Raw genomic sequence first — 19,422 nt, 5'->3', positions numbered from 1 at the left:
TGTGATAACTCTTTAACAGTATTGATTAATATTGACTATGGCATGCACCAAATACTTTTCTTTTATGACCTGTGAAAATATTAAGCATTGCAAACTAAAAAGCTATATCATTAGAAAAAAAAGACCTTCTAGACATAGTGAGAAATAGGTACGCGCCAGAAATAAACAGAGAAATTTGGAAAAATAAATGTTGAAAATGCCATTAGCAAAAGCACCGCAAAGTAGTTCTAAGTCTTGGAATTACGTCTGCACTTATGACGTTGATATATATTTAGTGAAACAACGTCAGCAGAAGATGGGAAGAAATTAAAAATTCCCAGGAAATGGCAAACATTCTGAACGACTACTTTATTTAAGTTTATGTCAATGATCCAATTAAATGGTACCCAACTTGCAATGCTCAGTCAATTCTGAAGAAATGCCCACTGAACAAAAATGGCAAGTTTTCTTCCAGTCTTAAGAAAGGACGATAAGACTAGAAGCTACAAATTATGGTCCAGTCAGTTTTACATTTACTGTATGAAAATTAGCAGAACGATTAGTCAATTACTCTCTTCTTTATTATCTTTCCGCTAGTGATAAGTGAGAAAGAATTGCAACCGGGAATGACAGCGAACATCGGTCCTCCAGAGACGTTGAGACGTTAATAATAAGGTTTCCACACACGGTTTCCTCCCACACAAAGGGTTATTTGAAGCCCAGAATATCCAGTAGTTTGTGAAATTTAACATATTATGAACGTTTCTAAAATTGTGTGTGGCTGTAATTATATTTATTATACTCATTTTTCTGAACTGTGCTTAGGTTTAACTGAGTTGTAAAGTAACCTCAATATTTTTATTTTATTTTTTTATTGGGTCTTAAACTGAAATCGATTGAAAATTCAAAAAAGAAGCGAGGATACACATCAATAACAATGTATCAATAAATAAAAAATAAAAATAATTTTCTTTTATATAATAAAAATTAATTAAATAATTTTATTGAATTTCTCAGAGCCAAAAGCGCAAATTTCACCCTACTAGCTTTTCCCAATTCATTGTATTTTACACCAGCAATTTTGTTTTTAATTTGAAATAGAATGACTAAAAATTAAAAATTTCACAGTCTAAAAACGAAACTTCTACACAGGAAATGTCGTTTCATAAATTGCCGGATTCTCGGCTCCATTTCCAAGTATGCTCCGTGAGTAAAAAACTTTGATAGTCACGATTCCAACCGATCGGATAGCTGACACTGTCAAGAAGAACGTTGCCTAGAAAATAAAGTTAGTATAAACATATATATTTTACATAAAAAAATTAAAAGAATCCTATGATCAACTAAAAATATCGACATCATCCCTGTTTACAATATGCAACGATTATACATCTTTAGACTAATTAACAATCGTCTTTATCTTCACATTAAATAGAAAAACATATTTTTTTAACTGAAAGTAAGGAGCGACATTAAAACTTAAAACGAACAGAAATTACTCCATATATTAAAAGGGATGTTCTCTCCTCAACGCCCCGCTTTTTACGCTAAAGTTTGACTCTGTCTCTCAACTCTACTTTTTAAAACACTAAAAAGAAAGTTTCCCACTTGCAGCCCCTCTCCCGGAGACTGCGAGGGAGTAAGTCGTCTTCAAAGACATAGTTATTAGGTTTTTTGACTATGCTGAACAAAATGGCTATCCAAAAATTTTGATTCGTGGACTTCGGGAAATAAATGAGGGTGGTATAAATGCGCCAATTTTTTTAGTCTTACAATCAACTTTTGATAGTTAAGAATAAATTTGATAAGACTTGTATATTAAAAATCAGCATAAAAATCTGATTCTTTTGATGTATCTATTAGTTTCAAAATTCTGTTTTTTAGAGTTTCGTTTGCTATTGAGCCGGGTCGTTCCTTACTACAGCTCGTTACCACGACATTTCGATTTGTTTTTTACATATATATATATATTTCTTTTTTAAGCTTAAACCACTTATTGAAAATCATCATTGAACGCATCTTCGTCACAATAGGATGCATCGATTCAAACTTGCATACTAAAGCCATATAAGGCATAACTAAAGCGCTATTTTACATTTTTTTCGACTCCAAGAGGCGATTCCCAATCTTGATTTAGGTGCAGCTACCACTTATATGTTCACTAACAAATTGTGCAAAAAAAATGTCCATGAATTTGTCAAGTAAATAAAAAAAATAAATAAAAAAAACTTTTAGCAGGTTTCAGACTGGACCTCTGAACAATCTAGTCTTAATTCTTCCCCTACTTTGGAGATACGCAATATTGAGTTGATGATTTGATTATCTAGGTCTGAGTTGAGTTTCCATTGTCATTTGACTGACTTCACCTATTTTTATGCTAAAACCTTACTTAAATCAACCTTCTTTTCTCAGTTGACCTTTCCTCTCTCAGATAATAAGCAGATTAAACTGGCGAAAAAAAAGTTAACGATATTTTGTTTCTACTTTCATGTCGAATTTTAATGCTAGCCAAAACACTTTTTATGCTTTCCTTTTTTGCGAGACAAACTCAAGCTGTTTGCGTTTTGAATCCGATCTGTAGACTAATCTTACCCAGAAACTGAGATACTCGAAGGGTTATTTATAGACATAATACGAAGGTAATAGAAACACCCAACCTGACTGAAAGTTAACCCAGATAATACTTAATTGCAGATAAGAAAGTAGGCCGTCGAAAAAGCTCTTAGTACCTTAAAAAAGACAAAAATTCTTACTTTAAAAAGAAATATTCTTTTGCAATCGAGATCAAAGCGCAAGTATAGTAGTAGCAAAAAGTTAATTCAAAAATGACATAAATCACGCGAAGGAGGAAAAATCAAATGCGTTTGAGATGTATTCCTTGCTGGAGATAGTAATCAAAATTATAATCAGGACTAGGCAACCAACCAAATAGTCTTCACGGTCACGAGAAGATGAATCCTAAATAAGAGAGTAATCTATATATAGCCCTTGTGTTAGGTCGTTGTCTCTGAATTATTTGTCTTTGCTGTTTTTATTGTTTGGTATATGACGACTTATACTTATTGATGACACGACTGCCTGTCCATGGATTATTCTTTATGGTTGATTGTGTATGGTTATGCTGTTTGACCTATGTGCTTGTATGGATGAGTAGGGTTAAGGCCTCATTCAAGTGCTGATCTATATTAATCACTTATGTAGGGAAACAGTCTTCCTTTTTTTTTAATGTGGCTGTGCTGTTGTATTGGTGATTCCTCTTTTCATTATAAATAAACGATAACATTAAATAAATACCCTGCAGTCGTTTGAGGTGTTTCAAATCTGGTAAGTCATCATCGGATCCAGAAAAGCCACCTGTCTCATTATCAGCTTTTCTTTCCATTGACACAAGGCCCTGAATAGTTGACATGGCTACACCATTTGTTCGGTTTGGCTTTTTTTCCAAGAATAATTGACTTGCTGACCCCTTCAGCTTATAATCCAATAAAGCAAGAGCTAACTTGCGAGAAGAACTCACTTTCGGTATTTCCTTCAATTTAAAAATCCTGAAAAAAAACATAGACGGAAATTGATTGACTTCAAATATTGTTGTTTTAAATGTCCGATTATAATAGCAATACATATCTCAAATAGGGTTTTATTTACCCTTCCCCTTTTATAGTGAATGCCTTAAGGGTGCAGATGACATATACTTATTAACCAAGAGCTCTGAGGAAATTCCGTGATGCTTTGTGTCATCATCGGCTGCCTACGCTTATATGCAAAATCCCTTATATAAAAGAAAATAGATCCACTTAAATTTATGTACCAATGAAACTTAACAATTCAAGCAGGTGATTTTTTTTATATTTCTTATGGTTTTTTTTTACAAGAAAAAGAATATATACAATTTTAAACCATTATTTAAAAAAGTTAATGCATAACTCCCATTACTGAGGTTGGATAGTGAAATGCCAAATACACAGCCCCGCAATATTTTTGATGCCAGGAATTGTGAGTTGTTTTGGGGTAGTTATGGGGTCCCAACTTCAAGTTTATAAATTAAGACTAACGTTCAAAAACTCAACCACCAGACATTTGAAGGTGCCAAAGGAATGAGAGTCCTGTGTCATAACTGGAAGGGCAGTCCATACTCTTGAAGATACAACCAGAGGGTTTGACCGAATTAGACCTAACGCAAGGTGGGGCAGGGACTATTCTGCAATCAGAACATCTTAGATAATATGATGAGCAGTGGGATGCGAAAATAAGAGACTGGAAAATAACTGGAAGATTCCCATGCAGTCATTCAAAACTGAAAGAAGCACACGCAATAACGTAAACTAATACGACATTTAAGACAGACCTAACAACAGATGGATTTGTAATTTTTACAACTGATCTGGCAGTCACGTGAATAGACGCTATACTCATTACATTTGACCGAAAAGTAGACATATGGACTGTGAGCAGCTGCTCACACTCCGATGTGACCAAATTTTCTAATAAAACATAGCAAGTGTTAAAGAGTCAAACGCATTCTTCAAATCCCAAAAATAAAGTAGCTGGTATTAACCAAGAATCTAAGCAATAAATGAACAATTAAGAGGCAAAGAACATACGTTTTTAGTCGAATGATCAGGATGAGACTAAAACTCATATTCATGAAGGGACTCTTAGCATCAAGAAAGTTTGCGAGTCATGATAGCATGGCATTTTCTAAAAACTTGGTGAAGTCTGGCAGGAGAGAGATCGGCCTTTGATCAGATTGCTTCTTGAACCATCTTAAAACAAACTGCTACCCATTTTTAAGAGCATTTTATCCACATTTATCCGCTAGATAAGAAACATTCCTTATCTTGGCTTATATTAACTCCTAGAGAATGAAACTTCTGCCTTAGAAGATTAACATAAAAATTGAACGATGCACTTTTAAATGCTTATGGGAAAATACCAAGATCAAAAGAATCTCGAACAAGCTCAGTTATGGGTGAAAGAAATAAAGAAACAACCTATAGTTACATCTTATGTGATTAGTAATTATGCATCGTTTCGTACTTTTCTATTCAGGAATGAGGTCTATTGACTCCCTAATATTCATAACCCAGATCCAAAAAAAGTTTTCAAGAACCTTTTGCACTAAGAAAAGCAGCATACCTTTTCTTCTTAATGATTTTCTTTTTTTTTACCTTTAGACAAATTATTATGTGAGGACGTACTGAAAACTTCAAATTGCATAGTAAAAAATTAACAGCAAGGTAGCATATTAATCTTCCAAGTTCATTTTGATCCATAGTTTAACTTTCCAACGAGAAATCTCTCTTTAAGGATGATTAAAAATATACCTACATTTCTAAACAAGCCGCAGAATATTCGTTAGGCGACTCCATTAAATCTTCTGCAAGTCTTATCCAATCAAAATCTGACACTAAAGACAGTTCACAAGGCCCTGAGCCCATCAGACACCGACCAATTTGCAAAAAGTAACTAGCCCCATTTTTAGAACTATTCTCACAAACATCCTTCACAAATTCAGTCATCAAATACGGTATGGAATCAAGTTCAGCAAGCTTTTCAAAAAGGCTCTGATATTTTGGCATAAGTGATACAGCAGTATCCTTCTTTCTTGATGCTCCACTTGTCAAATAATCTCCTTCAGTTAAAAGTTGGGTTAAAACAAAGCCCGGAGGTTCTGTGCCATGAGTATCGCAAAGTACATTAAGCTCATCAATAATGTATTCTAGGACAGACTGCGAAAGATGGGTGACACTGTTTGGATCTTCCACTGGAATTTGTTTGCTTTTTATTGTCTCAAAAACTTTGCTCTGTAAAGATTTATCCGCTAGATAGGAAAAGTTCTTTATCTTGGCTTGTATTAGCTCCTAGAAAATAAAACTGCTTTAGAAGATTGTAACTTTTAATAAAAATTAGAACATGTAACATTGGTCTCAACACTATAAGAAAAAAACGGAACGATAAAGAGAATTTAAACACATAGCATCTTACTCAAAACAAAAGAGGTTGTTCATTTCCTATGCCTGTACGAGTGAATGAAAATAATATCTTAAAGCATTTTGTGAGAAAAGCTTTTTTAAGATTTCAACAGGCCAATCCACAAAAATGAGGGTATATTATAAATAGTTCGTCCTCTTTATAAATAAACATGTATATATATATATATATATATATATATATATATATATATATATATATATATATATATATATATATATATATATATATATATATATATATATATATATATATTATTACATTTACTTTATTATTATTAGTGACGACGTTGCATGGATTTGGACATTTCGATTCGGTTGACGGTTTAGCTATACTGTTTTGTCCAGGGTAATTGGATAGATGAGTAAGATTTAGACCTCATTCAAGTGCTCATTTATCTCAATTGCTGGATTAGGAAGACAGTTCTTCTTCTTCTTCTTCTTCTTCTCTCTCTCTCTCTCTCTCTCTCTCTCTCTCTCTCTCTCTCTCTCTTTTTTTTTTTTTTTTTTTAAGCGAAGTAATTACCTCTAAAACATTACACGAATCCAGGTTGGATCTAGTGCTGGTGTAGGAATCGTCAAAAAATTCTCCGACGGACCTTAACCATGGCCCAAGTTTTTAACCTGATATTGACAATAACTTGGCGAACTTATTTTTTAAGATGGTAGCATTAATGTTTGAAGCTAAGGCTCTATTTAGGGTCTTGTATTTTGAAGCTAAGGTTTTTTTAAAGAATAATCTTATTATTTGCGGGCTTTTGGCTTTGGCTTGCCTTAAGTGGCCGAAGTTAATTCTGCCGAATGTTAATAAGTGTAACGGTCATTGTTTTCTTTGCCGAGATTACTTCATCCCACGAAGTTTTGTTAAAAGTACAGTATAATAAAAGTTTCAATGTTTATTAACTGGTCATCTAAATCGTAAAACAACTAACATTATTTACTAGAATGTAAAAACTGTTATTTACAATATGTGGAGGAAAATATTAACAATATATATAAGAAATATTTCGGGACATAAAACTACAAATACCGGAAAAAATAATAATTATCCAGTTCAACATTGTAATAATGATACTTGCTCGTTATCTTATCTAACTATCAAAATTCTAGAAAATCTGGACCTAAAAACTTTATTAAAGAAGAGAAAATAGTAAATTGCGCAGACAAGAAGATTATTGGACTCATGCTCTCGGTACAGCCCCTCATTTTGGGCTATGTGATCGAGTAGCTAAGAATGGAGATATGTCCAATGTAGTTGCTAATTGTATTAACGGTTTAACTAAGCATCCTCTTTTAATTGTCCCGTAAAATTGCAATTTACTGCAACTATTTATTAGTTGCATTAGTTAGTTAATTATTAGATAATCATGCTAGGTTTTGGTAGAGGACAACAGATAGGGGAATGCCCTACAGATAGGTAGAGTAGCTCCATAGGAGGCTTAGACCAAGTAGGACCTTGTCCCAGTGGGGTCCATGATAGAAACTGGGAAACCCTCCCCTGGGGGTCATAATTACAGGTGGAGGAGGAAGAAGGCCCCTCAAATGTACACTCAACATGGCCCGCTGCCGTGTTCACACGTCAGATGAGTTACAAACCTTCTCCCACTAATGGGTTAAATTGCATGGTGAAGCAGAACACCATCGTGGGAGGATCCTCTATAGGAGGACAACTGCGGCAGGGCGTAAGATCCAGATTTATGGACAACGGCCTCTGTAAAGGGCTGCCTCGACCCTTTCAGGGTACCTGCAAGACTGGGAAACTTGCGGTCAATTTTTCCCACTTGAGGAGTGGCGCCCCTCGAGGAAATTATAGCCTAGTAAACAACACAGCACTCGTACGGGACTCTGATTATTGGATATTTTTCTGGGCTTGGTTTGTTTTGGTGGGCGTTTTCGGGCTGAAAAACCTCTTCCTAGCTAATTTATCTACTATGGGCTGCCTCCCCGTAGTAGCATAATATTTGTAAGCATGAATATATAATGAGTCGGAGGTAATAGGCCTGGGACTGTCTGTGCAGGATTTCGACTCTTGTTGATAGAAGAGCATCGCCAAGTGCTGAAAACCATGTTGTGACCAAGATGGGCCCAGGATTGCACAAAGCCTCCAACTTACTGGAGGTCCCAGGGACTTCTTGCTGTCCGGTTCTAAGCCGGCTTAAGCGCTTCGGTGTAGACTTGAGAAGATATGTTGGTCCCCATCCTGCACTGGTATCCGGGATCACTGCTTTTTTGGAGGCCAAAATAATTTCAAAGATTTAAAGAACATGAAAATTGGAACTTGGAATGTTACGCCGTTAAAAAATGATAATCGCATCGACATTTTGACTGACGAATTCAGACGGTTTGAACTGGATTTATTAGGAGTTTCAAAAACTCATATCCCAGGGATAGGAAGCATGAAATTAGGTGACATAGAATTTGTTTACTCAGGCAGGAAGGATGGGGTACATAGACAGGGAGTAGGGCTCATGATGAATAAGGAAGCTGCTAAGTCTTGTTTAGGCTGGGAAGGTATTAATAATAGAATACTAATTGCAATTTTATGACTAAAAAGTTTAGGGTATCAGTTATAGTAGTATATGCCCCCATTGAACCAACTGATGGAGATACTAGTGACTCATTTGAATTTTACTTACAGTTACAGGAGCAAATAGACAGGGTACCAGGTAGAAATATGGTGTTTTTGCTAGGAGATTTTAATGCCCAGGTTGGTAGAAATAGGGATAGATGGTATCCTAGCTTAGGTAAATTTGGTGTAGGAAAAGAAAACAGCAATGGCTATAGGCTTTTCAATTTTGTAGGTATAACAACCTAGTTATAACCAATACGGTGTTTGGTCACAAAATGACCCATAAGTTGACATGGTATTCACGTGATGGTAAGACAGCAAACCTTATTGATTATGTTATTGTAAACAGAAGACTAGCAGGATCAATACAAGATACTAGGGTGTATAGGAGTGCCGTTATTGATGTTAAAAGTAAAGATCACCATCTAGTAGTGTCTAAGGTTAATTTAAAGCTGAAATTTCGGAAGGGTAACTCCCTCCTGGAAAGTTATGATGTTGGTAGACTTCAGGATGAAAATTTGAGAAAAAAATTCTAGGAACAGTTGAGTACTAAACTTGAGAGTTTAAAATTTGACAATGTGGAAGATGGATGGAATAATTTCAGAAAAACAATTTGTGAAGTTGCTGATGGTGTCTTAGGGAAGAGTGCTAAGACTGCAACTAGGAATATTAGTGAAAAAGCTTTAGGTTTAATAGAGAGTAAAAAGGGTTTGTATAAGAATTATCTGAGTGATAGGTCGTATGAAAACAAAAGGAATGTAAGGAAAGTGGAGAAAGCATTAAAATATGAACTAAGGAGATGTGAAGTGGAGGCCATGGATAAAATTGCTGAGGATCTGGAAGATGCGGCTAGACGGCATAATAGTAAAATATTATACTGGCATGTTAATAAATTGAAAGGGAGTAGCCAATCCGGACTAGTCCCAGTTAAAAATAGAAATGGGGCCACAATTAGTGATAAGGAAAAAGTTAAACAAAGATGGGTGGAACATTTTGAGAATGTGCTAAACTGAGATACAGTTGGAGGAAAAGATATAGATGAAAATGAAAAAGTTTGTGATACCTTGGATGTGAAGGAAGATTTGTTTAGTGAGGAAGAATTAGCGACAGTACTAAAAGGATTAAAAAATAATAAGGCCCCAGGTGCTGATAGTATGATTAATGAGTTTCTTAAATATGGTGGCTCTGAGGTTAGGAATAAGCTACTGAAGATTATGAACATGATTTTTGAAAAAGGGGAAGTACCCAATGATTTTAGGAAAACCTTAATTAAACCACTGTATAAGAAAGGTGACAAGAGTGAGTGTCGTAATTATCGAGGCATTAGTCTGGTCTCTGTAGGTAGCAAATTACTGAGTAATATGATACTTTTTAGACTGAGACATGCTGTAGACAAAGTTTTAAGGGAAGAACAATGCGGTTTTAGAAAAGGTAGAGGATGTGTCGACCATGTTTTCACTCTTAGGTTAATAATTGAGAAGTCCCTTCGTTGTCAAACACCTTTGGTCCTCAGTTTTATCGATTATGAGCAAGCTTTCGATTCTGTTGATAGAACAGCGTTAACAAAGGTCTTGTCGTTATATGGTATACCTAAAAAATACATTAAAGTGATTTGCGCTATGTATGAGAATAATACTGCTGCCGTTAAGGTAGGAAATGAGGTTAGCAAATGGTTTTGTATTAAATCAGGAGTTAAGCAGGGTTGTGTTCTATCCCCCTTTATATGGATCATTTTGATGGACTTCATCTTAAGGAGCACAGGAAAGGCAATTGGAGACCATGGAATCAAATGGGGAGGAAGAACGCTCCTGGACTTAGATTATGCTGATGATTTAAGCATATTAGATGAAAGTGTGAGCAAAATGAATGAATTTTTAGAGGTTTTACGAGTTCAGGGTGCTAAAATAGGCTTGAAAATTAATGTTAAGAAGACTAAGAAACTAAGGCTAGGAATAAGTGAAGATGAACAGGTGACACTAGGTAACGAAAAGAATGATCAGGTTGGGAGCTTCAGTTACCTTGGTAGTATTATTAGTAAAGATGGTGGGAACAGTGAAGATATTAAAAGTAGAATAGCTAAGGCCCAGGGTGTTTTTTCATAGTTAAAAAAAAGTTTGGAAGAATAGAAAGATAAGTCTACAAACCAAGATTAGAATATTGGAAGCTACAGTGATGACAGTGGTCAAATATGGCTCTGAAGCATGGGCACTCCGAAAAGCAGATGAAAATTTACTAGATGTTTTCCAAAGAAATTGCCTACGGATTGTTCTGGGTACCCGGCTGACTGACCGTATTTCAAACAGTAGGTTGTACGAAAAGTGTGGTTCAATCCCGCTTTCTGGGGCTATAATGAAAGAAAGGTTGAGATGGCTAGGCCACGTTCTACGGATGAAGGATGACGGATTACCGAAGATTGTCCTTTTTGGTCAACCGTCTGGGGCTACACGGAAAGCAGGTCGTCCTTGTCTGGGTTGGGAGGATGTCATAAATAAAGATTTAAAGGAAATGGGAACTTCCTGGGAGGGTGTAAAGAGGGAGGCTTTAAATAGATTAGGTTGGAGGAGGAGCGTGCGTAGCTGTGTTGGCCTCAGGCGGCTTGGTGCTGCAGTGAGTTATTATTAGTAGTAGTAGTATTAAACGTAAAAACCAATCAAGAGGACATAGGAAAAATAATAGAAAACATCATTTGGATTTAAAAGTATTTTTAACCAATTTAAGTCATAAACTTGAGACTAATGGTATGGCTAGTATAACAAAATCTGTAAATAAGTTATCAAGGAATATCTTAATAAAATTATTCCGGATTACTTATACAACATGTAACTCAAAAACTAAATTAATTTCGAATGCAGTTTGCATTTTAGCTAGAACAAAATTTACTTAAAATTATAATAAATCTGATAAGATTGTTAATGAGGATAATAGATTATATTTATCTGTAAATTTTAGTACTAAACAAACAGAATATATTAATTTACCCGGAATTTTAAACCAGCAGAGAGTGAAAAATGTCCTTCCAAGTAATTATAAGGATAGTCCGATTTTAAAGTACGAATTCCCAAAAACGATAGGTCAAATGACTTTTAATTATAATCTGATACTTAGAAAACTTGACAAGGAGAGTAACTGGAAACCGGTTTGTAATTGCGAGCAATTTTTACCATATGCGAATCAATCTTACGAAGATGTTATAACAAGGAATTCGTCCATTATAAAGCATCTTGATCTTCAAAATATGATGAAGATAGGGTCTAAATTCCGTCTTTCCCGCCACATAAAGCCAGCAAGTATTTTCAATGGATTAAAGAATGATTTAAATTTATTTATTGGCAAATGGTGTAAGAAGGAGAAAATTACTACAGAAACTTTTCAAGATTGGATGAAATTGATTTTGACTAGTGCACGAAAGAACATATACAAAATTAATTCAAATACATCTAAGAAAAAACTCAATATTTCACAATGCTAATATGAAACAAACAATAGGTAACATACAGAATGAATTCGAAATTGACCTGTTGATAAAGCTAGTAATAATTTTGCCATAAACTGTCAGAAACTCTATTGTGATATTTTATCAAATAAGTTACGTACAACAAATTCATACGGAAAAGCTCATCTAGAGGAATATAGTTTAATTGAAAATATAGAAGCAAGAAGTTTTAAAATATTCAATATTAAAATTAATGATAATGATAAAAAGTTTCCTTCTTATATTGGACGGTAAAATTTCACAAAAATCTACCTAAACTACATTTTATTGCTGGGGCTGCGAGGTGTCCAACCAGAATTTCGGCCACTGACCCATCTTCAATTTAGGGAAAATTAGAAATAAATTTAAAACATATTGCACTGAAATTAAAAAAAATTTCTAACTTTAATCTATATTGGAGTGTTAGAAATTCATTACAAGTGATATGGTTTTAAGCCGATTTGGCTATGGTTTAAGCTAAAAAAGTCGATTCATTTACACTGTATACAAATCTGTCACTTAATTCAGTATTCGAAAAACTGAAAACGGTCATTAAGAAATCTTTTTTTTTGTCTATCATGGGATCTTTGAAAATTGATACTTTTAATTAAAAACCCGATGGACTGATTTATTTAAAGGTACTATTAGTTCACGATGTTACAGCTTGGACATGATACATGAATTACTGGAATTGGTTCGTTCAATACTTCTATAAGGTTTCTATAAGGTTCTATAATGTTTAATGGTAATTTATATAAACAAATTATTGGCATTCCTATGGATGGGAATGCTACTCCATTTATAGCGGACTTGTTTTTAAATCACCTAGAATATGAATATATGATGAATAAAATAGCCCAAGTAATGTAAAATATTACCTTTTAAATAATAAAAAGATATCTGGATGATCACTTGGTAATAAATTGCGCAGAGTTGGGACAAACAGCCAAACTTTAGGGTAAAAAGCTAGGGGTTGAAATAACTTCTGCTTGTTTTAAGTTTTAATTGAGCTTCTTACTTTCAGTAGAACTTTTATTTCATTTTTGATCGTTCTTTCATCCTGCCCAGGCCTAACCAAGACATGATCTGGGGTACTGGCTCGATAATCCCCTCGATTTCGTACTGATAAATTTTTAGTAGACCAACCCAATTCACTTACCGTCCACTCACAGAGGAAGGCATAATTGGCTACAGAGAATGGCTCAACTCTGTATGCTGGTTCCGCCTTTTCAAAGACAAAAATGCAAACAGCATGACCGAACTCTTCTATGAGAAAACGACTCGAGAGTACGAACGATTCTTCTCTGAGAAGCGAGTTACAATTAAGGCACAGAGCAAACCATGGGCTATTCCGAACATAAAAGCTGCAATGAGAGAGCGAGACATGCTTTACAAGACAAAGCCCCACTCTGATGAATATAATCGGAAGAGAAATATAGTAGTGAGACTACTAAAGCAAGCTAGGCGTCTGTATGGACACCAAATATTCGCTAAGTTGTCAGCCAGTGATCCAAGGAAGTTCCACACAACTGTACGGAAGTTAATGGGACAGCAGAAGTCAAACTCCATTCTGAGGGACGAGCAAGGAAAGAATTTAACCGCAGAAATAATTAATGCCCACTTCTTAAATATTTGCCGCCAACAGCCTCCCCTCAAGACTTTATCACAGAATGTTCCGATCGAAACCATCCCTGTCATCACAGTTTCCCAGGTCCAAGAAAAACTCGAGCCCCTAGATATTAGGAAAGCCTCTTACCTCGGCGAAATTCCTATAAGGCTGATACACGCATGCTCCTCCTTCCTGGCCACGCCATTGGCTATGATGTATAACCAGTGTCTACTGGAAGGCGTTTTTCCAGATAAGTTTAAAAAGGCATTTATCACACCTATTCCGAAGAAAACATCACCGACCTCACCGTCAGACCTTAGGCCAATTTCGAAGACGCCCATCATCTCGAAAGTCTTTGAAGACTTTATTCTTCAGTGGCTACTAGCAGATGTAGAACATAAAATCGACCCTATGCAGTTCGGTTTTCGTCGAGGGCACAGCATAACACATTATCTGGTCAGATTACTTCATGATCTACTAGAGCACCTAGAACTTTCGGAGGCCCTTGCTGATATAATAATTTCTGATTTCGTGAAAGCTTTCGATCTCCTTGACCACGAGACTGTTATCAATGAAGCCCGCGCCCTGGAGGTCTCACATTTTCTGCTGCGCATCATCGCAAGTTTCCTTTCTGGTCGTCAACAGTGCGTACAACTTGAAAACGGGGAAGCATCCAACTTCCAAGACATCACATGTGGAGCAGCCAAAGGAAGCAAGCTAGGTCCCATCTTATTTGTTATTGTAATCAACCGACTGATGAGACAACATAAACAAAGGTACAAGTTCGCAGATGAGTGTTCAATAAGTCTACTACGATTCCTGTCACAAACACACGACCAACTCGAGACTCTGGTTGCAGAGCTTCGGGATCAAGCTGATCAAGTGAAGCTCCAACTAAGTCTCGAGAAAAGCTGTGTGTTGCGTGTCAACTTCCTGAAGAAGAAGAGCATTGACGAATCTGCACCTCTCCAAACAAAGAAATCAGTCAAAATACTCGGCATCACACTAAGTGACGATCTTACGTTCGGAGACCACATCAACCAGATCACAGCAAAAGCAGCTGTCTTCTAAATCCTTCGCGAATCTCAGAAGGTTTGGAATGACAGAACAACTCCTTCTTTCGTGCTACAAAACTTATGTGATGCCCAGAATCTTGTACGGCTGTACTGTCTGGCACCCATCGTTCACAGAGAAACACAGAAGTCAGCTTGAAACAATTCAGACAAGAGCCTGCAAAATAATTCTTGGATCAAATTACAAAAACTACGAAGAAAGCTTGAGCGAACCCAGACTCCCAACCCTGGATGAAAGGAGGCACGAAACGCTGATGAAGTTTGGAGCTGACATCCTGAATTCCCCAACGCACCAAGATATCCTCAGTTTACTTCAGTGACCCACGCACACAAGACGAGGCTGGCAACTTTTAAAGAGGGAAAAGAACTGTTAGAATGCCCGCATACACACTCAATGACAAGATTTTTAAACTCCTTCGTTCCATACTACGTGAAGCACTACAACGACAATATCCTCAAATCGAAGTGATAGCCCATCATGTGTGTTCTTTATGTTGCGTCTTTTTGCGTTTTTCTCTTTCTTTTTTTTGACGATACCCATGTTATTGCATTGTGAAAAGGGAAATAATAAAGTTTATTTATTTATTTATATATCAATAATTGTAGATTGATTGGTACCGTCCCATCTTTCCATTTTTCTGCTTAAAGATTAAAATGCTGAAAATTTGACAGAATTTGAACATTTAGTCAAAATTTTGAACAGTAGTTGTATTGAATAAGTTCTTATAAAGATTTTGATTACAGAATTTTGGGTGATCGGAGGAGTTTTATCGGTCATATTGCCTGAATTTTTATCTTCTACATGGCTGAAGCCATCGCAACCTCTAAAACAGGGTTTCCTGATCTTTAAACTCATTGTACACATATTTTTCATTGAATCTTTTATTTAAGAAGGAAAAGAGTAATAGTAACATTTAAAATTCGGAAAGCTCCTGGTAGGTCTTGTCGACCCCCAAGAAATTTTCTGGCGAGGTTCAAGGTGTCCCGCCTTGCCTTTTCTACCTCTGTGCTGGTAGGCAGGTGAACATAATATTTTAGCCTGCATTACCCCCGCCCCATCCAGCACCAATAATAAAGGCGTAGACCAAAATTACTCTCAGAAACCAAGAAGGATTAGATATTAATACTTTTAGATCAATTGGCTATCTAAGAATTTTAGTCGATAGTAGTCAAATATGTTGAATATAGTGTTGTAATTTCCATTATGATTACTTGCCTTTCTGGGGTTAAATGTCCCTTTTTTCGAAAATCGGACAAATTTTCTCGGGTTCTTATTGTTTTATGTAAATAACCCACTCAAGCACGTTAAATTGATTTTAAACTCAACGGGCTTTACATGATTCGCGGGCTCCTTACATCGGGCTTGCCTGATTCGCTCCTTACGTATGTATCGTTAACACGAAACGTTTGATTTTACACCGTATATTCTACATGTACTTTCGAATATAGGTATAATATTCTAGAATTGCTTTTTTTCTTCTTTTTTTTTTGTCTTAATTTCCCTTTAACTGATCAATTTTACAAGTAAGAAGGATTTCCCAGATACAAATTGTCAGGGGTAAATTTCCAGGGAGGGGGGGGGAATCCGCAGTGGAGAATGTCCCGGGGAAACACGTCAAAATCTCCGAATCATCTTTATTACATGATCAAGCGATCAATCATGGGGTAACCGCATCACTCTATGAAATATCGAAAACACTAGATATCTCTGATTTAAGGTAAGATAATAAGTTAAGGACATGGCTGCGCACACAGGGGGGAAAGGAGCTGAATAATCTCCTGTTGAGGCTCGTATGAAGACTACCCAAGCTAAATTTGAAGAATGTAAGCCTAAAAAACCAATTTTTGTGTTTTTGAACCCTTTCCTTCAAGAAGAATTTTTAATACCAGATCATTCCCAAAGACTGAGGCCTGCCTAAATCTATAATTAAAGTCCATCATTTAATACACTTCATGCTTTAGTTGCTTGGAATTAATCAAAAGCTGTAATACCTTTGTGGTAGGTGAAAAGGGTAGAATTAAGTCAGAAGAAAGTCCACTTACAATTAAAAAGAAATATAAATCAATACTTTCATGTAGATCATAGAAAGCTTTGAAGTTCTTCCATGTTCTTTCTGATTGTTTCTTCCGTTTCCTCTTTTTTGAAAACTCTTTGACAAAAACCCAGTCACGAACTCTAGTTTCTTCAATTTCCCAGTAATTTGACTGCAATAAAAATTAACAACATATAGTTTGCTAAGAAAAAATTGAAATAAGGGGTGAAAAATGAATAGTATGAATAAATTAAATTTCAAAGACTGTAGCGTATTCCTCGAATTAAATAAAATCATGCAACTAAAATCCCTCAAGACTATGTTACCCTAATTTCTATACTTTGCACGGCGCTTTGGTTTACCTCTATTGAATGTCAAGTGGAGGTGCCTAAGTAAAAGCAAAACATTTTACTTTTCTAAGAGAGAGAGGAGAGAGAGAGAGAGAGAGAGAGAGAGAGAGAGAGAGAGAGAGAGAGAGAGAGAGAGAGAGAGAGAGAGAGAGAGAGAGAGAGAGAGAGAGAGAGAGAGAGAGAGAGAGAGAGAGAGAGAGAGAGAGAGAGAAGAGAGAAGAGAGAAGAGAGGAGAGAGGAGAGAGGAGAGAGAGAGAGAGAGAGAGGAGAAAGAGAGAAATTCTGAACAGATTTTTCACATTTTTCCAAGATGTAGTGTTACTTCTGAAATACTTTTGTTGGCGATGCCAACCGAGAGTTACTTCACCACTTCATGTTGCCTAAACAATGTAAGAATAGTTAATTTATAAAAATCATTGTTTCCCCCTTAAGGGCACCCTAGTAAAGAACTGTTTATAAAAGAGAGGCATACAAGATAATAAATGAGCTACGCATAAAAGGCATAGCTTGCATGGAAATGCGACTGTCATACTAACAAAAAAAAAAAAAAAAAAAGAAGCTGCGATTAATCTTTAGACTGATCTAACACAAACCCTTTCCACATTTACAATGACATACTCCAGTGGATTTTAATTTTGCTTTTTATACATTTTCATCAATGAGAGGAACAAGGGCGGCGATAGCCAATATAAAGTAGACACGTTACACCTTCTTGGAATCTGAGTTATCCAAGGATACATAGACTGTAAAATTGGAGGGCCTAAAGCGGGCCCTTGTGCGGAATTTTTACTAAGTCAAAACGTTATGTGGCCTACATGTATAAAAAAAAATGTCTCCCAATTTCCAATACACATTCTCTAAAAGGATTTGTAAGCTTGCAAATAACAAATCATGGCTGATATTATATATAAAGTTAATAAACAAAAACAGTAAGCACACACTTAACGATTTTCACGAATGGTGTTTGGTTTTCCACAAAATGTCTTGTTTATTGGTTTTCCAGTTGCGAATCATAGGTACGAGTCTACATTTGCTATTTAGGACATCACAAAAATGGGATAAAATTCCCATTGTAGCTTTTATTGTGGGCTTTTTGATTACGAGGATAATATAGCAGTATAACCAAAAATTAAAATACAGTTAGTACATAATTGACAAATATTGTTTTTTACACCAAAGTTGGTATAAAAGGGTGTCTGAAGTTAATAAAAGAAAAAAGAGTATGTCGCCTACATTTTTCACAATTGACATCTGATTTCCACCATGGTTTGTGTTCAAGGGTTTCTGAGCATTTTTATTATAAGCCTGTATTATAATACGAAAATCTAAAGTAAAAAAGGATAAGAATGCATTGCACAAATGGTGTTTGATATCCACCAAAATTAAAATTAATTGTTTTTTAATTCAAATTACAAATACGAGGCTAAATCTAGAACATAGGGTCCTGAGCAAAACAGAATATGATCACCATACTTTTCATACTGGATTTCAATCTGCACGCCAATTTTTGTCCGAGGATTTTTGAACTTACGGATTATAAATCTCACGTCAAGCATTAAATACGAGACTTAAATTTATATCAAAAAGCAGAAAAATCATTAAACTGAAACTTTCCAGTCCAAATTCTTGCATAGTCCAATTTTTTGCATATGATATTTTGTTTTCAAAAATAGAATCTGTGTCGAAACAGGATTGGTCGCAGTTTTCTTTTCTTTTAAACAATTTTTTATTGAACAATGTTTTGTTCAATTAATCAATGAAAATTTGATAGGATCGAGAACAAGCACTGATTCAAACCCAAAAATGAAGTTATGTTGATTTCAAATGTTCGAATGTTAATCCTGTTGTTTTCGTTTCACGATTTTAACGCAAAAAAAAGTTACCGATAACAAAGAAATACAACAAGCGGTATACAATTATTTTTTATTAAGATATGTACTTTTAACCATATCATTGCTTCCTTAGCTCCCGCGATAAGAGATTCCAAACTTGGCATATGACCATGGGTGATATCGTGACGCAGACCAACAATCCAATCTGGTACATTCATTGATGTTGCCACATCTGCTAAGACTTGATGATATGGACCAGTTTGTCCAAGATGCGTAACAAGATTAATAAATCTAAAAGTAAATATAGTTTCAAGTATATAATTCAGTGGTAGAAAAAAACTGGAGAAGAAAATTTCAGTTGAAACTGTTTCAAAAGCTGTTCTATTTCTTAAAAATAAGTGCTAAGTGTTAAGATGATCTCTTTTCTGCAACGTCATCACTATCTCCAAATATAAAAAAAGATACATATAGCAATTTTTTTGAAGCTTTAGTGGGTAGAATGGTGATTAAGCAAA

At 35.5% G+C, this 19,422-nt stretch overlaps 1 protein-coding gene across 6 annotated transcripts in view; it reads right to left on the bottom strand.

Moving 5' to 3' along the window:
* Positions 1 to 1,039: 1,039 nt before the first annotated feature.
* The window catches only part of LOC136039593 (uncharacterized), a 36,231-nt gene continuing 17,848 nt past the window's right edge, over positions 1,040 to 19,422 (bottom strand). For 5 of the 6 annotated variants that reach the window (XM_065723459.1, XM_065723476.1, XM_065723487.1 and 2 more), the window contains 5 exons: positions 19,015 to 19,198; positions 16,736 to 16,897; positions 5,308 to 5,840; positions 3,274 to 3,524; positions 1,040 to 1,255 (listed from right to left, as the gene is read on the bottom strand). In XM_065723459.1, the coding sequence (XP_065579531.1) occupies positions 1,143 to 1,255; positions 3,274 to 3,524; positions 5,308 to 5,840; positions 16,736 to 16,897; positions 19,015 to 19,198 (1,243 nt within the window). In that variant the 3' untranslated portion in view covers positions 1,040 to 1,142. The remainder of the gene's footprint in view (positions 1,256 to 3,273; positions 3,525 to 5,307; positions 5,841 to 16,735; positions 16,898 to 19,014; positions 19,199 to 19,422) is intronic. The other variant, XM_065723500.1, reaches the window with a different exon arrangement.

The sequence above is a fragment of the Artemia franciscana genome, chromosome 2, assembly GCF_032884065.1.
Source record: "Artemia franciscana chromosome 2, ASM3288406v1, whole genome shotgun sequence".
NCBI lineage: Eukaryota > Metazoa > Arthropoda > Branchiopoda > Anostraca > Artemiidae > Artemia > Artemia franciscana.
This window is presented reverse-complemented; position numbering and strand designations above follow the sequence as displayed.